The sequence below is a fragment of the Athene cunicularia genome (genome assembly GCF_003259725.1).
Source record: "Athene cunicularia isolate RWA chromosome 10 unlocalized genomic scaffold, athCun1 chr10_part1, whole genome shotgun sequence".
NCBI classification, from domain to species: Eukaryota; Metazoa; Chordata; class Aves; order Strigiformes; family Strigidae; genus Athene; species Athene cunicularia.
Window position 1 is genome coordinate 4,112,417 of NW_020799112.1, and position 24,919 is coordinate 4,137,335.

General features: G+C 35.8%; 1 protein-coding gene across 7 annotated transcripts in view; it reads left to right on the forward strand.

The window, feature by feature from the left end:
- The window catches only part of HERC1 (HECT and RLD domain containing E3 ubiquitin protein ligase family member 1), an 82,044-nt gene that overhangs the window by 14,717 nt on the left and 42,408 nt on the right, over positions 1 to 24,919 (forward strand). For 5 of the 7 annotated variants that reach the window (XM_026855671.1, XM_026855673.1, XM_026855674.1 and 2 more), the window contains exons 14-33: positions 1,021 to 1,173; positions 1,347 to 1,479; positions 1,949 to 2,140; positions 3,266 to 3,487; positions 4,364 to 4,537; positions 6,087 to 6,201; positions 6,339 to 6,459; positions 7,841 to 8,012; positions 10,026 to 10,332; positions 11,673 to 11,793; positions 12,077 to 12,128; positions 19,612 to 19,883; positions 20,192 to 20,407; positions 20,493 to 20,613; positions 21,537 to 21,774; positions 22,743 to 22,936; positions 23,514 to 23,669; positions 23,877 to 23,983; positions 24,224 to 24,334; positions 24,416 to 24,592. In XM_026855671.1, coding sequence (XP_026711472.1) covers positions 1,021 to 1,173; positions 1,347 to 1,479; positions 1,949 to 2,140; positions 3,266 to 3,487; positions 4,364 to 4,537; positions 6,087 to 6,201; positions 6,339 to 6,459; positions 7,841 to 8,012; positions 10,026 to 10,332; positions 11,673 to 11,793; positions 12,077 to 12,128; positions 19,612 to 19,883; positions 20,192 to 20,407; positions 20,493 to 20,613; positions 21,537 to 21,774; positions 22,743 to 22,936; positions 23,514 to 23,669; positions 23,877 to 23,983; positions 24,224 to 24,334; positions 24,416 to 24,592 — 3,354 coding nt within the window. The remainder of the gene's footprint in view (positions 1 to 1,020; positions 1,174 to 1,346; positions 1,480 to 1,948; positions 2,141 to 3,265; positions 3,488 to 4,363; positions 4,538 to 6,086; positions 6,202 to 6,338; positions 6,460 to 7,840; positions 8,013 to 10,025; positions 10,333 to 11,672; positions 11,794 to 12,076; positions 12,129 to 19,611; positions 19,884 to 20,191; positions 20,408 to 20,492; positions 20,614 to 21,536; positions 21,775 to 22,742; positions 22,937 to 23,513; positions 23,670 to 23,876; positions 23,984 to 24,223; positions 24,335 to 24,415; positions 24,593 to 24,919) is intronic. The other 2 variants (XM_026855672.1, XM_026855676.1) reach the window with 2 other exon arrangements.

Consider the following 24,919-nt stretch of genomic DNA (forward strand, 5'->3'; position numbering starts at 1 on the left):
TGAAGTGGACTAAAATCAGTTAAATCATCTCAAATACCGTGGTTTTAATGTTGTTATAGTGGCATTTATTGTTTAACTTTGCTTACGTAAATGTAGATGGTTTCATATTAGACTAAAGTATTTTATTACTCTTACTTTGGCTTCAAAATTTTTTGGAAGATAGACTGTAACACATCAAGTAAGTAGATTGTATTGAACTCTTTTTGTCAGTATAATCTCACCCACCAGAGAAAGATATGCAGACACCAGAAACATGCATCAGTTAAATTCACTTTAGTAAGGTAACTGCTTCATAATAGTGCAGCAAGTACAGGTCAGCCATCTTATTATACATAGTGTGAAACAGATTGTTGTTCTTAGAAAGTTTAGGGGAGTGTAAGAGCAAGTAACTGAGCTTTCTATTCAATTAGCCAGTTGAAGTATAACATCCAAAAAGAATCAGAGATTTTTACTTCTCTGGCATAGTATTCCTGGCTCCTGAGGTGTTGATAGTTTTTTGTTCTTTTCTCTAGACCTCTAGTCATCTAGATTGAGCTATTTGCTTTGAATTTTCTACTTGAAACTAGCTCAGTTTTTTCAATAAATTTCAGAATAAGTCAAGCAGCCTTCTACCTCTGCTCCTTTTATTGCCATTCTAGATAATGCAAGGAAGTATTCAAATCTGAAACATTTCATGTATCAGCCACAATAACTTCTAAGAGGTTATTACCTATTTTAATATATTGTGATGTGGGCGCCATGGTGGGGATTGAGTTCTTTCATCAGTTATCCTTGATGAGTTGAATACTTCTGCATCTGAAAATACCCTTTTTAGAGCCGAAATGTTTGCTTGACAACTATCACAGTCATTACTGTGACATTCTAAATAATTCTAATTTAAAGTTTGGTTATCCAATGATCCACTTGACGCTATCCAATTTCTTTGATAATTACAGGTGCATGTGGTAAAAGTTTTAAGATGATAGATAGCATCTGAAGACAGAGTTAACTGTTCTTTTTTCCCCCTTTTTGTCTTAATAGGACCAAGCCTTTGGAGAATTGGAAAAAAACAGTGATAAATTTTTACTGGGTGCATCATCATCAGAAAACAGCCAGCCTGCTCATCTTCATGAGCTTTTATGTTCACTGCAGAAACAGTTGCTGGCTTACTGCCACATCAACAGTGTTAGTGAGGTGTGTGTACTTATAGTTATCATTTAGGGGCAAAAAATTAATTCACTATGCATAAGCACCAGAATGTTGTAAGGTTCCTGTCGAAAATCTGAGTATTTGAAAGCTAAACTGATTTAAATAATGAACCCCTTAAATACATTTACAGAATTATTCTTACGTTTGTTTCCTCCTAGAATTCCAGCAGTGTGGCACTGCTTCACAAACACCTTCAGCTTTTATTGCCTCATGCTACAGATATCTATTCCCGTTCTGCAACACTGCTTAAGGAAAGCTCTTGGAATGGTAGTGTTGGGGAAAAACTGAGAGGTAAATATTCATGGAAATACAAGTAATGGTGGGTCCATAAGCTTAGTGCAATTCTTGTTTATTTGAATAAACTACCTTATTTTCCCTATATCTGCATAAAATAGACATCTGAAACATCCACAAGTAGGAGATTAAGTGTCTACCCAAGGATAGCATCTCATGGAACATTTTCTATACAGGAAAAGTACAGAATAGAGAGGATATTGTCTCTGCATTATTGTTTCCATTTCATTAGTTCTAGATTTCTCTTTTTAAAAGTACTTTTTTTTGAGATTAATTAAAAGTATGGAAGTAAAATATGGAATGGATTTACAATTATTAAACACCCCATTTCAACAAACACAGTTGAGACATTTTGAGGCAGCTGAGGTATTTTTATGTGCTTCTTTCTGACTTGTTAAATTGTTCTTGGAATGCAATTAAATAGCTATAATTGTAATTCAGAATTTTATTTTTTTTTTCTCTGTAGATGTAATTTATGTATCGGCTGCTGGTAGTATGCTCTCTCAGATTGTCAACTCATTATTGTTACTGCCAGTATCAGTAGCTCGACCTTTGTTGAGTTACCTTCTAGATCTGTTGCCACCTTTAGATCGTCTTAATAGACTGTTACCTGCTGCAGCCCTTTTAGAAGATCAAGAATTACAGTGGCCACTTCATGGTAAGTTTAGTAACTAACACACTTTTAATCTGAAGAATAAAGAATGGCATGTCACCTTTCTGTAGTGGAAGTTTAACTTTCCCTTTTAAGATGGCGCTTTTTTTTGTCTTGCTACATCTCCTTTTCAAATTCTGAAATGTGTTAACATCCCTTGATATGAAATATTTTGAGCTTCCAGGCAAACTTTTTTATTGTCAACCAAAAACGTGTATTGAATTGTGTGGGAAGCCAGAAGCACTATGGAAAATATATACTGAACTGAAAAACCTATGTTTGTAATACATGAAAATGCAAGGATCATTGAGAATATAAGGATCATTGAGTCCAACTACCTGCTCCTTGCAGGACTACCTAAAACTGAACTATATGACAAGAAGCATTGTCCACAACTTCTTTCAACTCTGTCAGGCTTGGTGCTGTGACCACTCCCTGAGACAGCCCATTCTAGTGACTAGCTGCCCTCTCAGTGAAGAAACTTTCCTAATGTCCAATCTGAACTTCTAATGCAGCTACTAGATAATTTTGTCATGATCTGTTTACTTCCATGATCAAATTTTACTTTTGTTCTCCATTTTGTGATGTAGTAGAATTTTAACTTAAAATCATTAATTAACCTGTTATCTGGTGGCACAAATTCAGGAAGTTATTTCTGGTGCCAGTGAAATAGAAATATAAAACCAGAGGTAAAGCAACTGAAATCTATGATAAGAGGTGCTATACTTATTTGCCATTCATTGAATTTTCCAATAATATTTTTGGCAAGGTTTTCTGCTTTAATTGAGTGCTGGTTTCAGTTGTATCACTTATCTGTGCATGTTTATCAACACAAGGAAACGTCTATTGGACAAAATAGGTTTTTGGTCAAACTTTAAAACAGTCCTTGTCTGCACCACGTATGAACAGTTGCACCATGAATGGTGATGGCCGCCGCTGCTGTTGTAATGTTAAGCAATCTATTTGTCCTAATTGCTGTTTCTTCAGTTTATAGGCTGTTGTCTGAGGGGCAAATCTGATACTAACTGGGAAATATTAACAAGATCTGCTGTTAATTTTACGAATTTTGGAATTGTTTTTAACATCTGAGCAACAGTGACTAATTTGACAATTCTTTGTTAATACTTTTAGGTGGCCCTGAATTAATTGATCCTGCTGGAGTGCCCTTACCACAGCCTGCCCAGTCTTGGGTCTGGCTTGTAGATCTAGAGAGAACTGTAGCTTTGCTTATTGGGCGGTGTCTTGGTGGCATGCTTCAAGGACCTCCAGTGTCCCCCGAGGAACAAGATACAGCCTATTGGTTGAAAACTCCACTTTTCAGTGATGGAGTGGAAATGGATATTCCTCATTTAGGTAAGCTGTTAAGTGCAAGTGTCTAATTGTCATTTTTTGAAATTTCTGGTGATGTTTGATTAAGTCTGTCTTTCAGCATTCTTGTCTATTTATGTAGTAAAACAAAAAGTTGGAAAACAAATATTTAAGTATATGCTGTAGTTTACAAAGGGTCTTGGAAATGCATATGGAAGAAAAAAAATCTGCAATTTCTCAGTGAAAGAAGTACACAGACTTCACTGAGTTAATTTCAAACGTTTTGCTCTTAAATGCTCAGCATTTAACAGTCACACTAGGGTTACACCAGGGGTCCATTGCTCATATTAAATATTGAAAAATATTATCTTAAATTGTATTCTACTGACAAAGTGGAATTTTTATTAATTAGAAATAGTACTATTAACAACATAGTTCAATACTTTTGATATGCTAGACGTGTTAACAAGACAGCATTCTTGTTTCTAATCATCCCTTTCTATCTGAATAATGCACTTGCTTCTGCTTTGCTGTGCCCTGTTCCTCTTAGTTCACATCTCCTACTTCCTCTGATTCTGAGTAGACTACTTCAAGATTTATTTACAAGACATAGTGTTTTGAAATGGGTACATAAAATAATTGCACGTTTATGAGTATTACAGTTCAGGTAGAATTAATGATACAGAATTATTGTGTTGAAGCGGAGTTGGATAATGCTTCTAAATCTTCATAGGTTTTATGTAGGTTGTAACTCAAAGTCACTTTATTCCTTAGCTAACTTGAGTTTGTGGTCTAACAATGAAATGTCGATTTTTTTTTTTTTAAATGGAGAGTGAAACCTTTTTAATATGATTTTAGATAGATGCATGTGATCATCAAAATTTGTGGAGTTTAATTTCTTAGGTATTTCCCTTCTGTTAGACAAATGCATGAGCTCCTTATTAGAAGTGGCCCTATCTGGAAATGAGGAACAGAAGCCATTTGATTATAAATTGAGACCTGAGATTACAGTCTATGTAGATTTGGCCTTGGGTTGTACAAAAGAGCCAGCAAGGAGCCTCTGGATCAGTATGCAAGACTATGCTGTTAGTAAAGGTAAGATGTTGAAACTACGTGTGTGTGTCTGTGTTAAAAACATACTGCATGTTTCAACTACATACCTAGAAGAATCCTATATTTTCTTTGGCAGTGACTTTTAATACTGTGACTGTTTAACTGTTACTTATTTTTGACATTGATTCCAGTCTTTGACAAACATGTAGTTCAATGTTCCTTTTCCCTTCAAACTAGAAAAAAGAGACTCTTGTTCACTTACTCAGTTGTTGGTGTTTCTGTTTTTCTAGAAGAGTAGGGTGAAAGTTGGAATTAGAAAGAAAATTGATGGGAAGGAGATGGGGGAAGGCAAAGTAACATGCAAAATATATTAGGAATGGGATGAAGGCGTAAATTATCTTTTGTTTTTCAAGTTTCTGGGAGGCTAGCCTTACAGTATTAATAGTTCTTAATGCTTATTGTCTAAAATCTGAATTCCTGATCAGGCTTCCCATGTCTCCTTTTAATGAGATCCACTAAGCACTGCAGTTGTACTGTAACTCTCTGCTGGATCCAGAAATAACTTTCTGTAGCTCTGGCCAAGGTAGCCAGATCAAGAAGACAGCAAATGGTATTGTGTGCCTGTTGAGAGCAACACAGAGAATTCTGTTGCAGAATTCCACAGAAGTAGGAATTCCAGTTAAAAAAAATGCTGTCTGTTTGCAAAATCTGAGGTGAAGTGGCTAATTTGTATTAATTTTGGTTATGGAATTGAGTGATTAGAAGTTGATGTGGTTCTGCTTGGTTCACAATGTGAGCTGACTGAAAGTTGTATGGTGACGGTTAGCACAACATCAAATGCACAGTAATGGGACTTGCTGAGGAGCAGCTACGTTAGACTAAACTGTATGTGGCCAGGTGAATTTTTGTGATTTCTAAAGTAGTTTGCAAGGATTCGTAGATAATATTAAATTGAATAAGATACTATGAAGATATTTGTAAGGAAGTGGGAAAGTAATTTTTTTTTCCCCCATGAAATATTATGGTGCCTTGTAGAGGTTTGCTTGGCAGCTTTGTTATTTTATAGTAGAACCTTAATTTTGAGACCTGAAAATGTCTCTTATTAATATTAGCAGTGAAGCTTGCGCTTCAGCTTGTGCTTGTGTTAATAGCTGGCTTTCCATAAGTGAGTCTGTGAAATAATTCTTGAATGTGGTTTCAGCCACGTGTAAAAGAGCAGAAAGTCTCAAATATGGTGTGTATCTAAACAAGTTCTCTGTAAATCAGTGGCTCTATATAAAGAGAAGAGCTCCACTTTGTTATCCTAGCTTGAAAGGAAGGTTACACCCTACGTGCAGCAGTGTGAGTTTCTGGTGGCAGTTTGTGTGCGAGCCCTTGGCTGATGGTTAGACTTCAGTACCTTGAGCAGACCAAAATGCATTTGTCTGAAGCAGTGTATTTGTGAATTGTTGATGCTAAACTTATTTCTTAAGTATTAAAGCTACTTCTAAATAAGATTTAAATGGGTGAAGATTTTTTGTGTGTGTGATGTCATTAAAAATATGTTTGTTGGAAACAGTAGCCAGTTTTGATGAATCCTTTCTGTTTTCAGATTGGGATACTGCAACTTTAAGTAATGAATCACTCCTAGATACTGTGTCCAGATTTGTTCTTGCAGCTCTTCTGAAACATACAAGTTTACTTAGTCAAGCTTGTGGTGAGAGCAGGCAAGTAACTTGAAGCTCCTGTTAAAAGTTTGTGAGAAACTGAAATGTCAAATGATTATCTCAGGACAAAGTTTAATTTCAGCTTTTAAAAGAAAGTTTGTATGATTTTTTCCCTGGTTTGGGTCACTTTTTTGTAGGTACCAGCCTGGCAAAGCCTTGGCAGAAGTATACCGTTGTGTATATAAAGTTCGGAGTCGCTTGCTTGCCTGTAAGAACATGGAACTTATTCAGACTAGATCATCCTCAAGAGACAGATGGGTAAATCTCTTTTCAGTTCTTCAGGCTTTACTGTGTATTAAGAAAATACTGCATCAAGTTAGTTTCATAGATGTTGCTGGTATTTTTGTTCTGCCATGTTGAAAAACTTTCAGGAGTTTTCAAATTAAAATGTACAATGTATAACTAGAAGTTCGTTAATCTGCACTTCTGAAAGCATTGAGTATGGTGTATTTACTCAAGACAGAATGCATACATTAAGTTTGGTCGTTCTCTGGCTTACCAGGCATACACGGGTGGTCATTTTGTACACACGTAATAGATCTGTGCTTCATGTTCAGGTTGTAGCTGTTGTGTATGCTCACAGTCAGGTACTTTGTCCTCTGTGTGTGCAGTGAGTTCTGTTACTCCCGGAAATCCTCAAGCTTATTGTGCAAATGCAGTAAAGCAAACCTAAATGTATGCAGTGAATCTGTTGCTTCAGGGACGTCTCACATTTGATACTATGGGGAAAAATAGCTGGTTTACATTTGCATAGTGTACACAGTCTTAATAGTAGAATGATGAAAGCAAATGAGACGTGCTAGAAAAATGGTGCCCATGGTCTGCTGCTACCAAGACCTGCTTTTTTTTGAAGGGAAAACTGCCAGGAGAGGGCAGATGAAATTACGCTGGTGGGTTGTGTATATCCCAAGATCTGTAGGGTTAATTACATTCCACAGATTTTCAAAACCTCTAGTGTAACTGTATGTTTCATATTTAAAGCTTTGCCTTCTTCAGGTTGTCTGAAACTGTTTCTTGCACTGGAAAATTGTCTGTTAGGTATTAAGTATTTTGCTGGTCAGCACTTATCCTCAAATTGAAGGAAAACATTAATCCAAATATATCTACTGAAAATTATTTTTTTAAATTCAAATTCTAAGACATTCTTCTTGTGCACCTCTTATGCTAATCTTTGATCTTGGGTTACACATCTGTTTAATTTCATTGAAGTAAAAGGGACAAAAAGAACTGCAAGTTCAGGAGCATTAAGAATAAAAATGGGAACATACTGTGTATCAGTTTAAGTAACCAAATTTTGTCCATCAAAGTAAACATTATCATATTCATGTCCTTTAAAAAGGGAGAAAATTTTATGAGACAACAGCCTATGGTTCCTAAAGGCTTTGATGCTGAAGTGTCAAAGTTTGACAGTAGAATCTGAGAAAGCATTACAAGGAGACATTTTTCTGCAAATAATCTGAGTGACAGTTATTAAAGGAAAAATAAATTTTCCAATTTACTTATGTAAAGCCTTGAATGTAAACAGCTGTCTTTATTTCACACAATATTGAAAGCACATTTTTGATAGGAAAAAAAACCTTATTCAGTAACATTTGGGTGAGAATTAATTTCACTATATATTTTTTGTTTTAAACCAAAGATGTTAGATAACCAAGAATCTGCTGATGTTGATACTCAAGAACATTCTTTTACTCGTACAATTGATGAAGAAGCAGAAATGGAGGAGCAGGCAGAACGTGACAGAGAAGAAGGACACCCAGAACAAGAAGATGAAGAGGAGGAAAGAGAACATGAAGTTATGACAGCTGGTAGTAAGTACTAGTTATGTGTGTCAATAATGTAATGTACTTCAAAAGGACAATATATTTTTCTCTCAGAGGTAAAACGGAGAAATTATTTGAAAGACTGTGAAAGATTTGTCTGCATAAACATTGTGAGAAGCTTATTTTTATAAAATGGTGTAGTGCTTTTATGTGGTCAGAAAAGTCTTTTGATACAAGAAAACACGAATAGTAGGGAAGCAGACGGCGTTCTCAGGGTGTCTGACATACACCAACACCACTTATATGCACTGTTAATGGGTTTTATATTGTTTTTTCTAAACTTCTGTTGAATAGATCCCCCAGTTTTCATTGATATTTATATATAGAGTTTTTGCTGTGTTTGTATATGTTCATCTTGTCTATAATAAGCTTTGAGGGGTAATGTTATTCTGAAGTTTGGAAGAAAGCCTGCTGTTCCCAAACTGTTGATAACTGTCGGCTGAATTGGAATTCACTTGTATCTTTGAATATCTCTTGGGTAATTTATTAAAAACTTTGAGGTTTTAGTCAAAGTTTGGTATTTGTAACACTATTGGCAATACTTTCTCACAGGTTTTTCTAAAAAACTTTTTTAATACTTCAGAAGATAGCTTGGAAAAGGTGAACTTCACAAACTGTTGTTCTGCTCACTTGGGCTTGTGATCAGGCTCAGTTGGGTAGTTAATCTTTAATTTTTCCAGTTGTAGTGAAGCAACGTACAGTCATGCTTGATTGTTTTTTCTGTTGTTACCCTAGTGTTCTCAAAGGCAGAAATCATGTTAGCCTCTGAAGGTTACTGTACAATGTATGTAGCGTAAAAAAGAAAATTGGCTCACTTGAAATATTTTCTGTAGATACTTTTTTTTCCCCTCAATATTGTTCCTCTGGTCACTGTTAGAATCGTTACCTTTTTCCAGCCTCTGCTGTCATCTCACCTATTTTGCTGACAGTTGTTTATATTCCTCATTAGGACTCCCATATTCCTGTTTGAGGTTTTAAAGACCAAAAAGCATGTTATACCTTTATTTTCTATATGATGTGTCATATCCACAATGCGGTAGGCTTTCCTGAAATCACGTGCTATGGAGCTGAAGTGCACATTTATGAGATGATAGACGGTTCTGGAAGGTGTATGTGTATTACCTGTTCAGTAGATGCAACATGCTTTTGCTGCTTGATACACAGTTAGCCTGGGAAAATGCTTAGTGTTCTCCAGTTCTACCTGGACCGGGTTTCTAGACACAGTAAAGGATATGTATCCAGAAGTACCCAGACAGACAGTAGTGTTACGTGCACAGACAAGCAGGAATATGGTGACTTTTTTCTGGAGATCCTAGGGGAAGTGGGTCCTGACATGTAGAGTTCAGTTTGTGTCCTTGATGCCTGACTGCTTCTGTTAACATCAGTGAAGGAGGTGTTTGAATTTAGCTTTGCCTTTCTAAAGGGGAACGGAACTTTAAAATGAAAATTATTAAACCAAGAGAGATTTAGGTCTTTGGACAGAGATGATGCAGTCTCTCACATAGCTTCTTTAGAAAAATTTGGCATATTAGACAACAGCAGAATTAAGCAAAGCGAAGGTTAAGATTTTTGATAGGATTTTCATTGTACTGACCAAAGCTGATAAAAGCTTTCAGTATTGAATTACAGATATTCTGGTGTTCGAAATGGAGTTTTACACAAACATTACTTCATATACATCTGCTAAAAGGCAAACATGAAATAATCTCTTTCATGCTATCTGAGCAGGACTTGGGTTGCAGTAAAACACTGAAAGAGGGTTTAGTGCTCTGTCAGATTGCACTGTCCTCTTAGTTTTAAACTTAATGTTATGTAAATACTTTGTTTTACCTGTTTACATGACTTCTTTTATAGCTTTGTATTATTAATGTATATTTTTACTGTTGGAAAAATATTGTTCTTTGTAGCGGGGCAGGTTTTGGCCCAAGATGTAGATGAATATTTCATTCTATGTAGCTTTGTCTAGAAGTTAAGACCTTCTTTTTGTGTTGCATGTTACAGAAATATTTCAATGTTTCCTATCAGCCCGTGAAGTAGCTCGCAGTCGGGATCGAGATAGGATGAACACTGGGACAGGGACTAGACTTGATGATCCACCTCCTCAGTCTCAGCAGGAACGAAGAATCAGTACTGATCTGACAGAAGGTCAAGATGTGTATACTGCTGCATGCAACTCTGTCATCCACAGATGTGCCTTGTTGATCTTAGGAGTAAGCCCTGTTATCGAGGAGCTCCAGAAACGAAGGGAGGATGGACAGTTACAGCAGCCTCCCTCTACCACTCCTGAGAGTATTGGACTCATGACAAGGTGGGGTTTACTGATTGCTTAGAATAGTTAACTTTTCTCTGCTTCCTTTATAATTGATTAAATAACCTCAGTTTTCCTCTGAGGTTTCTTAGAATTTTTTTTAAAAGATTTTTGCCTAGAGTAATGTTACATTTTTGTTGAGAATAGTGATTTTTCTCAATTTTCTTTGTCCATACTAACTAAATCTTAACAAGAATTTTGTTCTGTGTGGATCATATTTACTGTTCAAAGTTGGGCTTAGTGATAAATAGTAATGAAGTCCAGATCATCAGGTGTACAGATAATCTGACGTAATTGGAAAAATTTTTTTCCTAAAACTTGTGTATGTGTTTGGATCTTTTATTACCTTATTTGTATACTCTTTAACTTTACCATTGTCCTATATAGTAGTGTCTGAAGAAAATTTGTAGGATATATTTAAAAACAAAAGTTTCAAAGTCTGTTATGAAAGAAGTGTAATTTATGATTGATTTTTATCAATATTTCTAACATATTGGCATGTGTAAGATGCTGTTCTTTGGCTTTGTTATTCTCCTATACCAGACAGCTCTTGAATTGGAGAAGTGTTTAATTTAAATAGTATAAGCACTACATAATGTATTTTAAATTTCATAACCTGATATAGTCTTGGTAACAGAGTTTTATTCTAAACTTGATCTATTTAAAATTTTATTCCAGAAAGCTTTGTGTGTGTCTATTAGAACATAACACAGGAATTGTGTAGATAGTGCTACTAGTGAAGTCTTGAGTCTACTTATTCTTCTAGTGTACAGAAACTCTGCTCTGATACTTTAAATGAAGATATCGACAGGAAGTTCAGAGGGAGATTACATATATTCAGTACCCTTTTATTCTTTCTGCCTCTTTTTGTAAATCTAGTCCCTAAAGCATGGGTGGATGTCATTGTCTGAGTGGCTTTGATCTCCCGCATATCAACTTTAGGATGCATTTTATGGGTGGGTTTTTAAAACGTTCAGTGCTTTTTCACCCACTACTCTGTTTTCTTGTTCTCTCAGCTCAGAAGTGTTTCTGTATACTGTTTGTAATACTTACCAAGACACTTGAGTGATCAGTTGTTTGAGGTTGCCATTTGTTCGGTTGACCAATAAGGGTGTTGAGAAGTAACAGTTTACTAATACCTTTTATACGCAGAATAACTGAAACCATCAGACCACGTTATTTCTCTTTGATGTGGTCTTCTGATGTTCTGTGATAGTCTACTCCCAAATAAAACTGTGATATCTGCTAAATTTGACTGTCAACTCTTACTTTTGCCTAATAGCAGTATTTTCTTTCTGTGTGTGCATGTGCGTGCATGAATGTGTGTGAACCTCAAACAGGAGTGAAAGTCTTACTGCAGAAAGTCGCTCAATCCATGCAAACTCAAACTACAGACTGATTAAGTCAAGAAGTGAATCCGATTTATCTCAGCCAGAATCAGATGAAGAAGGTTATTCACTGGTAAGTAAACTAGTATTAGGTATTTAGAGATTGTCAATATAATATCTATGTGGGAAGTACCTTTTAAACATTTGTTTAGTACTGTGTTTTGGTACTTAAGTTTTTCTTCTAATAGCCAACATTGTTAAGAGAAAGTAAGAGTGGTAAAACCAAATTGAAACTATTATACCTCTGTTAACTTTCTCACTTATATGGGTGAGAGATGCATTTTAAATACTTAAAATACTATTCACTGCATACATTTGCCTAAAGAAATGAGGATTTTATTAATTTTTTAATCTAGAGTGGAAGACGAAATGTTGATTTGGATTTGGCGTCATCGCACAGAAAAAGGGGTAAGTTTTATTGTTGACCTGATTAGTATATTTAAAGTTAAAATATGTTTGCAGTTAAATACAGTACAGTGACAATGAGGATGTTAAAACTGGGTATTTAAAAAGAACATTTGAAATAATTATCGCTTACTGCTCTGTGGCTTGGTCATGGTATTTCTTAAGGTTATAACTATTCTAGTTTCAAAAACTGTGATGCTCTTTTGAAGCAAGTGAGGATTGCTGTGAGGTCAAGTGAATTAGGAACTTGCATTCTGTTTTCACTCACGTAATTTCAGGAATTAAAAATTGGCAGAGAAGTTCAAGTGGAACACATGTTCTTGTGCTAAGAATGAACTTTTACCATAAAATGTGCTTGAACATGGAGAACTCATATCCAGAAAATACCACTTCAGTTTCTGCATCCTCTCAACACCAGCACAACTACAGAACCAAGCACCCACTTCTTCCCGTGCTCCAGTATAAATCAGATTTTTAGCTTTTTGTTGCTGCTTCATTCTGGGGAATCTCAGTGAGGTTTTTACAGAAAGTAGTGGAAGGGAGCAAAGGATGTTTGTTTATACAGAGTCCCAAAAGTCCCACTTCACTCTGGATGATGCAGAGTCTCTGCTAGCAGCACAACTTATGTCTGTTGTATCTGTAAAAATCTCGCAAAAAGTTTAACAGGAATTAGGTTGAGTTATGATATGCCTTAATTACAAAAGCCTTAATACTGTTAGGTAATGTAGGAGTTCTAGTTTAATAACTGTCATCATTAAGCAGAATACTGAGAGGTTACTTGCTTTTTAGTCTTTCAGAATTGTAAAGCACCGTATCAGGGGCAGCACCCATTACACTTCAGTTTGTAAATAATGTGGAAAGGAGTTGCTTGTACATGGATAATCAATTGAACCAGTTGAGCAAGTAAAGAAATTTACTAGAGCTGTTCATACTGTGACAGCAGGATGCACATTGGCATTCTAAGTGTTCAGTGATCTGATAGACTCTGCCAGCAATCTGATCTGCAGTATATTCTCTGAAGCCACTATTTTTAGCTTTGCCATTAATCTGACTTGCTTTCTTCTATGTCCTAGAAGTAGTCCAGGAAATCATCTTGGGTTAGATTTGAGATACAACAGATTTTATGGATTATGGTTCCTGAACTGCTGGTTAGACTGATGAGGATGTTTTGGTCACAGGCTTCAGGAAATGAGGAATAATGCTGGAATATCAACCAGTCTATAGATGCTTTTTATTACAGAAGAAGGTTCTGCACCAAGTGTGTAACACTGAGGAGAAACAGGGGTAAATACAGTTATCTTATCCAGAACCTAAAGAAGTCAAATAGTTCATTTGCAAACTGAACCCTGTGACAACACATACTGATACCTCTTTTCTGGTACTGGATGACTTCTTTGTCTGGTATTGGCGACTGGAAGTTAGTCAGCATACAATAATGAAAACTTTTCTACCTGTGCTTGGATGGTGTATATATGATGTATATACTGGACTCATCCAGTGAATGCAGGGTACATTTACAGGGAAACATTCCCAATGCTTATATCAAGGTCAGGTAAAGATCTACAGAGATTGATGTGATCCACTGGGTGAGCTATTCAGTTCGGTGCTATTTAAGGTCTTTCATTTCTTATGACCTGGTTTTGTGAATCCTAGTTATCTTCTAGAACTGAACCCTGCCCCAGTGTTTGGTGAAGATGTAACTTGCAGCCTTTTTGGATTGTCCACTCCTTGTAACATAGCCTGCACATTGAAGTGCTAGAGATACTGCAGTCCCTATCAAGGTTGTTTTGACTGGTAAAGACCCTTCAGTTTAATCTTTATTCTTGTGATATGCTGTAACTAATAAAGGGGACATTTATGCTCACTGTTACCTCAGCTTGAAGAATAGGAGAAATCTAACTCATTACAGCATATTTGCATTATGTTGTGCTCCATCCTGAGTTGCTGGCAAAAGAGATCAAGGAGTTCCATCATAATAAGCTATCTGCATGTAAATTTGCTACATTTGTTAAGAACTGAAGGATTAGAAAAAGCCTAGTTTCCTGTTTACGACAAATAAACCAGAGTAGAAGAGAGAACCTACAGAAGACTATGGCATTGTTCATCAAGTTGTTCTCCAGCTGGATTTTTAAGTGGCACCACAGTCAGGTTGCCCTGAAGCAATGATTAGACATTTTTGTGAGACACAAGCAGCTTATTTTTACTTGTTATGCGGGTTTTTTTGAGATGTTCTTTCCATATTCATGTTTGTACTTTGTGCTACTGGGACTTTCACATATAATTTAGAGTGGAAGATTTTATGTCCCTCTAAATAAGAAAGAGAGGAAAGAAACATGTATGCCTTATAGATGATAGACAAGATATCTTTTGAGTGCAAAGGATAGTTGTGCATTACAACAGAAATACACATGGGAAACATTTCTCAAATTGCAGTTAACATAAAGCCAAGCCTCCTGTTTTTTCTTGTCTTTCTATAAAACAGCATTAACCATTGTTACTTTAAGGGACTTACAGCTGAACTTTTCAAATTTTTCTGGATTGGATGTAGAGTTGGCAGTGTTAGGTGGGAAAGAACAAATGCAATCTTACAGAAGAACCATAGGAAAAAACAGGAACCACTTCTCATTTCTTTCAGTTGAAGTTTATTATTCAAAACATTCAATCGGGTTTCCTTTTACGTGTGTGTTAACATAGGATCTTACTGCAGTTTGCAGCAGTCCCTTGAAAATATTTGTTCTCTTAAGTGTCTCTCCATAAACTGTGTGAAGAAAGCTGACAAGCAGAGCTAATTGGAAAACAAAGTTTTTTTCCTTCTATCACCATTGATTTTTTTTTTTTTTTTCCTGTAGGTTCTGCTATTTTGGAGACTTAAAAGGGAATTTTTACTTTAAAAATCTGCTTAATATACAGGCATGAGGTTCTTCCCATCTCTTCTTAAAAAAGTTTACTAGAATATAACCACACTACTTATTACAGAACCATGGCCACACATGCTGTTTCCAGCTGAGGTTTTAGAGGGTTAATTTATCCTCTGCTATACTCTGTGCAGAATATTTGATCCTTGCAGAGTTGTCAAAATGTTGTAGAATGTATAGGGTATCAGTGAGTAGTTATTTTGTAACAGGCAAGAGAATAATTCCCTCTGGAGCGGATTGGCTTGTCTTAGAACTTCTGTTCATTGAAAGCAGCAACTGTTATTCGAAATTCATGTCACATTTCCTTAATAATTGAAAGTCACTGTTGGTTATAGTCTTACTTTCATGGTACAAAAGCTGTTCCTATTCATAAATTGCAATACAGAAAACTAGCAGTAGAAAATCTGTTAATACTATAAGGTCTTCCTATGGTGTTGCAGATGGGTATGGAAGAAAGGCGTTCTCTTTTTACTCGGTTCATGACTTGGCCACTCAGTCCAATCTTTAATTGCCACCTTCATTTGTTGTATCTGTTCATAAATATGACTGCGGTATTCCTGCTTCAGCTTGAGGATCCTTTGAGTGTCTTGTTTCTTGCTATTATTTAGTTATTTCTGAATTAGTAAAGATTTCCTTCCATTCTTGCAGCAAAAGTATTTTACAATACTTTTGCCGTAAGGGGTGATGAGCACATTATTATTTTCCCCCCATATCGAAGCCCTTTGGGGGCTTCCAGAGAATATGCCTCAGAATGTTGTACCTACACTGTACAGTACCCATGAGATACTCAATACTGCATTAGACACTCAACAGTAAAGAATGCATGTTTAGCAGTGCAATTGTTGACATAGTTACAGACAGGTAAATGAGAGTCCTCCAGTCTTGAATTTTCTTACTTCACATAAATCTTAATTCAGTGGATTTCAGTGTGCTTGTGTGTACTGTAGTACTTTCCTAACACAATTGGACAACTCTGAAAAAAGCAGCAACTTAAATCAAATACAAATAAAATTGAAATCATTTTGTGTACCTGTAATAATGAGTTCTGCATTTTGAAATTGAAAGGTTATTTTTGTGTAAGCTATGTAAATGTGTCTTAGTGTATGCATATAACTGTGTTAAAGGGGATATATTTTTTTTCCCCTGTAAAGAATGAAGGTGAAGAATTTAGAAAGTTACCTAGGCTATATTAATTCAAAACAAGAGTAAATATTTTTTCCCCCAAACTTTGCTGCTTTATATATTGTTGTATTGATTGAGATGAGACTGTTCATTTAAGTCTAAGTCAGAATAATATGAGGAAAAGATTTTGTGAATATGTTACCTTCTGTTTCAAATGTCTGCTTTTGTCTTCTGATTCTTGTGTGGTGTAGTGTATTTACTCCTTTTTGGCCAGTTGAGCCCCAGAAAAAAGAAGAGCTTCAAGCAAGTAACTGATGGCATGTTTATTTTTTTTTGTCTCTATAGCTTCCCTACATATTTTCTGTTTTATGAAGTGTGTATTGCAGCTGTGCCACATTCATTTAGAAAACTCATTATTACAAGCTGGCTTATAAGGACAAATAAACTTTTTTTTTAGAGTAAGCTTAAAGTTTATTCTTATGTGCAACTCTGTTCATGTGATTGTAGAGGCTTATGAAAGTGCTAAGCTGCAATCCATTCTGTGTAATTAATATTACACAGAATCAAGCTAAGCTCTAATATACAATCATACTTTTGATTCTTCTGTTCTTCTATTGATACTTAACATCGTAAGGAAAAAAAAAATTACTGTGTTTTAGATTTGTGTGCCCTAATTCTTAAATGTTTTTAATTCTGAAGTATACTACTTTGACTTCTGACAGCTTGATTTTTAAATTCTATACTTTTAGTTATAACTTCAATTTTAAATTGTTCCTACATTTAAATATTCTTGCATTTGATACTAAAATGATTAGTAAGACCTCATCTTTTTTCAAATATTAAATTCTTTAGATTTTTATTAATATATGGTCAGGTGTTTTTCTTAAAAGATTTGTTGTCTATCAAAGGTAAATTGTCTTCTGATGTCCTGTTAAGCTAGAAGAGACCTTTCAAAGATTATGATTTAATTGGAACTGCTTTTTTTGTTTCTTTACAAACCCTTTGATTCTGTGCTGTGATTCATAGTGGCATAGCATAGTGCAGGACAGTTAAAAACCAGGAAGTTAACGTCACTTTGGGATGCTTTAAGCTCTCTTGCTGAAAGACTTTCTTGCTCTGAAAGACTGTAGGGTTTAAGGATGCTTTTGAAATAGTTGTTACTATGTAGGCAACGTTCTGTGGACTTGGTAATGATTTGACTATGCTTCCTGTAGGTAATCTGAGGGTTATCCTCTCCCTTGAGCTCTGTTAACCATGCATATGCAGGAAACTCCTTCCTACATGAAACTGAGTATTTTAGCGCCATTTTATTTTACTCTGTCCTGTTTATCTTATGTTTCTCACCTGCATGTAATTTCACTTCAGCATATAACTCAGTTTTTAATAGAGAGTTTTAAAACAAGCATAATAAGAATTAATATTAAAATTAGGGTAAGGTGGTATCTGTCTTTACTTTTGCTTTAAATATTGTCACCACATATAAATTGTAAAATTGAGTAACAGAATTTCTTTAAATTCTTTCATAGTAAACATGACAAAATAGGTTGTTCTCTGTAAACCAGGTAATATTGCTGTGTTACATAAATTAGCAGAAATTAGGAAATTAGGTTGCACTTTGAAGAGCAATGTTTAAACTTAATTTTTGCATTATCCAAAGTAAATTTGTGTGTGTATATTTTTTGTCAAATACTTATTATGAGCTAAGTACTGTGATGGTTCTTTGTGAAGCCGTTGCAATCTGTTTAGTAGCAAGTCTAAGGAATGCAATGCAAATGCCTGTGAACTCTTATTTATGGAAAAGGAGAGGGGATGTGAACAGGTTTTCATAATTAATAGCCCCGACAATTAATTTTTTTGGCAACTAAATGAGATTAACTACCTAATTTACAGAGGAAAAGCAAAATTTCACAGTATTTTGAATTCATAAATTGCAAGAAGGTACAAATTGTGACCTCCAGGTGCATATGGTTGACAGAATAATATTATTTTGCTTTTACTCAGGAAAAGAATGGTGTAGAATGGTTGCTAGGAGAGTTGTCATAAGTTCAAAAACTGATGTGTCTGTGTTTCCTTGTTCCTATGAGCAGCTCCTTACCAAAGCTGCTGCAGGTAGGCAGTGTTTAAAGGAGGTCCTGAAACTAGGATCCATCTGTTACCATTCGAACTCAGCCTCACTGATGAAAGCTTTCAACAGATGAATCTCTATGAATTTGTGTGAGTTTTCCCTGAAAAGGCTACATTTAATAATGTTTGAGGCCAATACACTGCAGACAGATTAGAAAACCTGAACTATTACTGGAGATTTGTGCGAGTACTGTGAATTATCACATAGATCTGTACAAATACTGTGAATATCATTCTCCAAATGATAACTGTAGCTCATTGTACACAAGAGATTAATATTTAAAAATTCTGTGTAGATTATTTAAGATAATTCAAATGAAAATTTCCAAGTGAATTTAAACATACGTTAGGTTTTCACATATCTATCTATACAATTGGGAAGTTCTTTTAAGCAGGGTCTGCCCTCCTGTAATACCTTGCATAGCTCCAGGTCAGCTAACAGCATTTACAGAAATCATAAAGTACCAACTTCTCTGTTGATATGTATATTTAATTGCTGCATATCAGTTAACTGCTGCTGAAGGTATGACTTTAGTGACATTACACTCAGTTGTATCAGGAAGAGAGTTCTAGCAAAACTATTTTGAAAATGAGATCAAATATATGGTGCTAAATAAGTTCCAGTGCTGCAAATGGATGGCTCATGGTCATTTGAAGAAGTACATTTATTAGTGATGGTAAAGTTTCAGGTAGTATAATGACATGCCGATGTAATAGAAAATACTTGAAGATAGACTTGTGAAATTGCCAGATGACAAAGATCTAGACCTAATATATGCTGTAGGTAGAATTTAAGATATGTGTGTCTCTTTATCTTGAATCATAACAAAGTAAATATTCTCTGTTAGATTCTGTAAATATTTCATCAAAATAACATGCTTTTTCAAAACTATGAAATGTACAGTGGCTTGATTAAAACCAAAAACCACTCTTGTTTTATAGTTAGACCTTAAAATATCCAAAGTGCACAATTTCTGTTGTAGCAGATCTTTTATTTACTATTTTATCATTTAGCTGCAAAGCATTTTTATTCAGTGTTCTAGCTTTAAGCTGAGCAGTTTGAGTGGCTTCTATCTTTTTTGTTTTCTCACATGGCAGCGTGTTGCAATACTGCTTAACATAATTGAAAGAAATACAGCCTTTCCTTTAGGGAAACTGCTGTAAATTTAAATCAAGTGTTTTGCTGTAAGTTGCTTAATGCATGGTATAAATAACATGAATATCCATTTTCCACCTGTATGAATAGCAGCAGTTTAGTCTTCTACTGCCAAAATGTGTTACCTGGTGAATTGGAATTTATGAGACTCCATTATGTATATCTTTAGGAGCAATACACAGTCAAGTGGAATCTTTAAGTGACTCATGGGCTCGACTGAAACACAGCAGAGACTGGTTATACACTTCCTCCTACTCATTTGTTGAGTCCGATTTTGATCTCTCAAGATCCCTCGGTGTTCATACTCTGATTGAAAATGTTGTCAGCTTTGTGAGTGGAGATGTGGGAAACTCGCCAGGATTTAAGGAACCAGAGGAAAGTATGTCCACCAGTCCACAAGCATCAATAATTGCAATGGAGCAGCAGCAGTTGAGAGCTGAGGTGAATTTCAGTTTAACACCCTCTCTTACTCTTTATATATTGTGCTCATTTTTTAAAAACATTATCCAAATTCTGTATATTAAGGACATATTTCCTCTCTTTTCTGTTAAAATATCTTAACTGTAACTGGGAAATTTAAGTTTCATTTTAGAGTTTATTTACATAAAGAATTCTGGCTTTTTTTTAAGTAAGTGGCGATGAGAAAACAGCTACCTCATTTATTGTCGCTTACAACTGAAGATGATGTAATTCTAATTTCTAAGGATACTTGTTACTTAATACTGTCTTTTGCCTGCCTTTATTTTTAGCTTCGTCTGGAAGCACTTCATCAGATTTTAGTGCTTCTATCAGGGATGGAGGAAAAAGGCAGTGTGCCATTAATGGGAGGTCGTCAAGTACCAGGATTTCAGTCTTCTTCATTGCTTACTTCTGTTAGACTACAGTTTCTTGCTGGCTGCTTCGGTTTGGGCACTGTAGGACATGCAGGTGCCAAAGGAGAGAGTGTAAGATTGCATCACTACCAGGTATGTACTTTAATAGTTTCTGCTGTTTGCGTAACTGGGTGATAAATATATATCAGTCCTTGTAATGTTTATTTGTTTGACCCAGGATGGTATCAGAGCTGCTAAGAGAAGTATTCAAATTGAAATCCAGGTGGCTGTGCACAAAATTTACCAGCAATTATCTGCTACGTTAGAAAGAGCTCTGCAAGCTAATAAGCATCACATAGGTGAGTGAAAACCAGATTTTCAAAATACATCCCCTAATAAACTGTACAACAGCTTATATGTTTAACAAGACAGACTTTGATATTAGTGACCAAAATTCACTGAAGTACCTGTGCACCTTTTCGTAAGAGAGAAACTTCTTGACATTTTTCTGGTTTAATTTTCTTCGAGTGTTAAGCCTTTTTATTTTAAAACTTTTGTCAGTCTTCCTATTCCACATACTACAGTCCTCCACAGTCACCCATGTCTTTGGTGCTTCAGAGTGATTTTTAGTTTTTTTTCAGGGATAAGCAGTTTTCTGAAGAGATGAAAAGCCTCCAAACTCTCTTCCTTCTTTCAACCAAAGAACAGGGCATCTTGCCTGTTTTAAAAGGCCTTTCTCCTGTCCTGTACCCAGATATTGCTGTGTGCTTCTGTTCTTAAGGGATAGCTGGAACTCTGCACCCCTTTGTGCCTTTGTACATGCACTCACCAAGAATACAGAAGAGAATAATATAATTTTTTTTTAGAGCCTAATGGGCATTCTTACCTGAATTGTTCTGTTGTTTAACTAACAATTAAATGGAACTGAAAGAAATGTCTTAAGAATCAACTTGAAGTATAAGTAGAAAATGGAGTATTTCACCCAGTTATCCTTAGCCTGGAGAGAAGATTCTGGTTTGAGATTTAGCCTCAGGAGATCTAAATCACAAACTATGTGATATTCTTCCTTGGAGAACCATGACATAGTGGTTGCATTGAGTTAAAGGGGGCTACAATGGTACATCAGAAAGATGACCTCAGAGTGTCTGACAAAGAAGGCTAACTCTTTACTTGATAACTGTATTAATTAAATTTTATTTTTAAAATGATCTGCGTTTTTTCTGTCTTACTAGTCTTACTCTAAACAGCTTATTAATTAAAACCAACTTTATTTTAATCTTAGAAGCACAACAGCGTCTTCTGTTGGTAACAGTCTTTGCTCTAAGTGTACACTATCAGCCTGTTGATGTCTCCTTGGCCATTTCCACTGGTCTGCTAAATGTGCTATCACAGTTGTGTGGCACTGACACCATGTTAGGACAACCACTGCAGTTGCTCCCCAAAACTGGTATTTCTCAGCTCAGCACAGCTTTGAAAGTAGCAAGTACAAGACTACTTCAAATCCTCGCTATCACCACAGGGTAAGTGTCAAATGCTTCCTTGCTTTCAGAAAAATTAATCATTAAGCTTTTCAGCACCCTCTAAAAATAGCTTCTTCTGTGTGATCTTTCTTTAGGACAATAGGTGTTGTTCAAAAGCATATAAGTGAAGGGTGGGAAAAAGCAGAGTAGCCACATTATTCTTTAAAAAAGATGCACATAAGACTTGTAAATGTTTTTAAATTGTCAGGAGTTTGAACGAGAACAGTTAGAACGTTATGGTCTGAAAACACTGTATTCTAGTATTCCCCCTTTTTCTAATTCAGCTTTTAATCTGTATCTGTTGTATTCATGTGATCAGACTTTCTGTTGCTGTGTAAGTCATTTGTGTAAAAGCGATACAGTTAATGTGGTGGGAGTTCTTCAGAGCAATATACTGTGCCTCTTTTCAGAATATAATTTTCTGATGAATACTGGCCTATGCTAGACCAGGGAGCAGCACCCAAAATCTTGTCAGTGCTTAAATATTTAGTTTAACTCATTAAAGAAAAAGCAGTGGGGAAATTACTTTCTATTTGGAGCAAAGGTATTATTTAATATTCAGTACATGCATCTTCATTTCAGTGTTCATACAACACTTTACAATTACCTGCCAAATCCATTATGTAAAAAAACCCCAAGAACCTCACATCAAAAAAAAACCCAAACCCACAAAAACAACACCCTGTCCTTGGGAGTTGCAGTGGACTATGTTTAATTGACTAAGTTGTTCTTTGTCTGTTAGGAAGTACTGGAAATGTATTCTTCAATTCTAAAGATTGGACGGTTTTAAAGTGTCCTAAAAATTGGATTCAAATAAGAATAATCTGCCAAGCATATTATGGAGCATGAGGAAATGTAACCAACTGCAATAGAATGAATGGGAATTAGTGCTGTGTTAGGCCCGGTCATCACTTGCACTGAGTTTATAGTTGTGTCTTTATGTTATTGTTCCTTGTGTCTGTGTACAGAACCTATGCCGACAAACTGAGCCCAAAGGTGGTCCAGTCTTTGCTGGATTTATTATGCAGTCAGCTGAAGAACTTGTTATCACAAGCTGGTGTGATGCTTATGGCTTCCTTTGGAGAAGGTGAAGGCGAGGAGGATGAAGTAGAATCAAAAAAGGCAGATTCAAATGGGGATAATGAGAAGAGAGACTTCAGAGGTAACTACCTTGCATCATTTCTGTTACAATTTTGAAGTACCTGAAAATGTAATAAAAGAAACCACTGAGTGCTGAGGCCCTCACCCACTCTACTATATTTTGATTATTGTTGGGTCGTTCTTAACTGTGTAAATAACATTAAAGTCATCAAATAATTCCCCTCGGGGGTGGGAAAGTGGAAGAGTTAGGAGTGAAGTCAAGCCTAGGAAGAAGAGGGGGTTGGGGGGAGGGTGTTTCAGTTTTGTCTTACTCTATTTTTCATTGGCAATAAATTAAATTAATCTTCCCCAAGTTGAGTCTGTTTTGCCATGATGGTAATTATTAAGTGATCTCACTGCCCTTAACTTGACCCACGAGCTTTTCATCTTATTGTCTCCTCCTGTCTTGCTGAGGAGCAGCAGTGAGATAGCAGCTTGGTGGGCACCTATCAGCCATCCAAAGTTAACAACCAATCATCATGTAATAACTGATCATTGGATTTTTACTTACAGAACAGTTTGTTGCTAGTGACAAGGACTACTAATAATGTAATAATAAGGTAGTAATAACAATGAAAACTTCCAATTTAACTTCCTAGCTGCCCTCCGGAAGCAACATGCAGCGGAATTGCACTTGGGAGACTTTCTTGTTTTTCTACGTAGAGTTGTGTCTTCAAAAGCAATTCAGTCAAAAATGGCATCTCCAAAGTGGACAGAAGTACTTCTTAACATTGCTTCTCAGAAGTGTTGCTCAGGTATGATCCTTTCAAAATGTGCTCAATGGTTACTTGCATTTCTGTAGTGCAGTTCCTGAAAATAGGTCCTGTTAGAACATGTGTTATGTAGTGAACAACAAGTTACACTTTGGAGAATTGTGCACTGGTGGCGTGCAGCAGGCATCATAGGGGCATGCCTGATGCTGAAGTCACTTTCAGATTATTAACATATTGTTCCATCTTTAGGAGTTCCCCTGGTTGGCAATTTGAGGACTAGACTTCTTGCGCTTCACGTACTAGAAGCTGTATTACCTGCTTGTGAATCTGGCGTTGAAGATGATCAAATGGCTCAGGTCTTTATATCTTGTTATATGCTTTCACACCTATTTCTTCAGAAAGTCTCATAAAACTTCTAAATGTTTCACAGGTTTGTTGAGAATCCAAATCAAGTGAGGCACAGTGTAGATATTTGCTTATCTAAGAGCACTAAATGTTTTTACATTTATTTCTCAAAGCAAAGTAAAACAATATAATAATATTTGTTGTCCTTATCTTGGATTTAAAATGATCTGAATTATATTCTAATACACCAGGTTGTTGAACGATTATTCTCACTTCTGTCTGACTGCATGTGGGAGACTCCAATAGCTCAAGCTAAACATGCAATTCAAATAAAGGAGAAAGAACAAGAAATGAAGCTACAGGTAACGATGCTTTTACTTTCTCTTTTGACTGAATGCAGTTGAGTTATATTTACTACAAGTATTTTGTCCTGTTTCTGGTAGAAGCAAGGAGAGTCTGAAGATGAAGATGAGAATCTTCCCATACAGGAAGTGTCCTTTGACCCTGAGAAGGCTCAATGCTGCATAGTGGAGAATGGGCAGATTCTAACTCACGGAAGTGGAGGTAAAGGATATGGTTTAGCATCCACTGGAGTTACTTCTGGGTGTTACCAGTGGAAGGTAGGTCGCATAAAAGTGTATTTCTCAACTTCCCTTAATGTTATTTTGGAAATATACTATGATTTATAAACAACAACTACCTATGTTTTTTCCCCTATGACAACGTTCTTGAGTAAATGACATTTTTGGCAGTGTTAGGTTTCTTTACCAACCTAAATCATTCTATGATTCTGTGATTTGCAATCCAAAGTGAAGGTTTGTGGCTGCTTTTGAGCACTGACATTTGGGTATTTCAGTACACAGATTGGAAACTGTGAATATATGTGTTGTGTATTTACAGAGGTCATGGTACTTGTCCCTAAGATCCATAGTCAGCACAAATGTGCA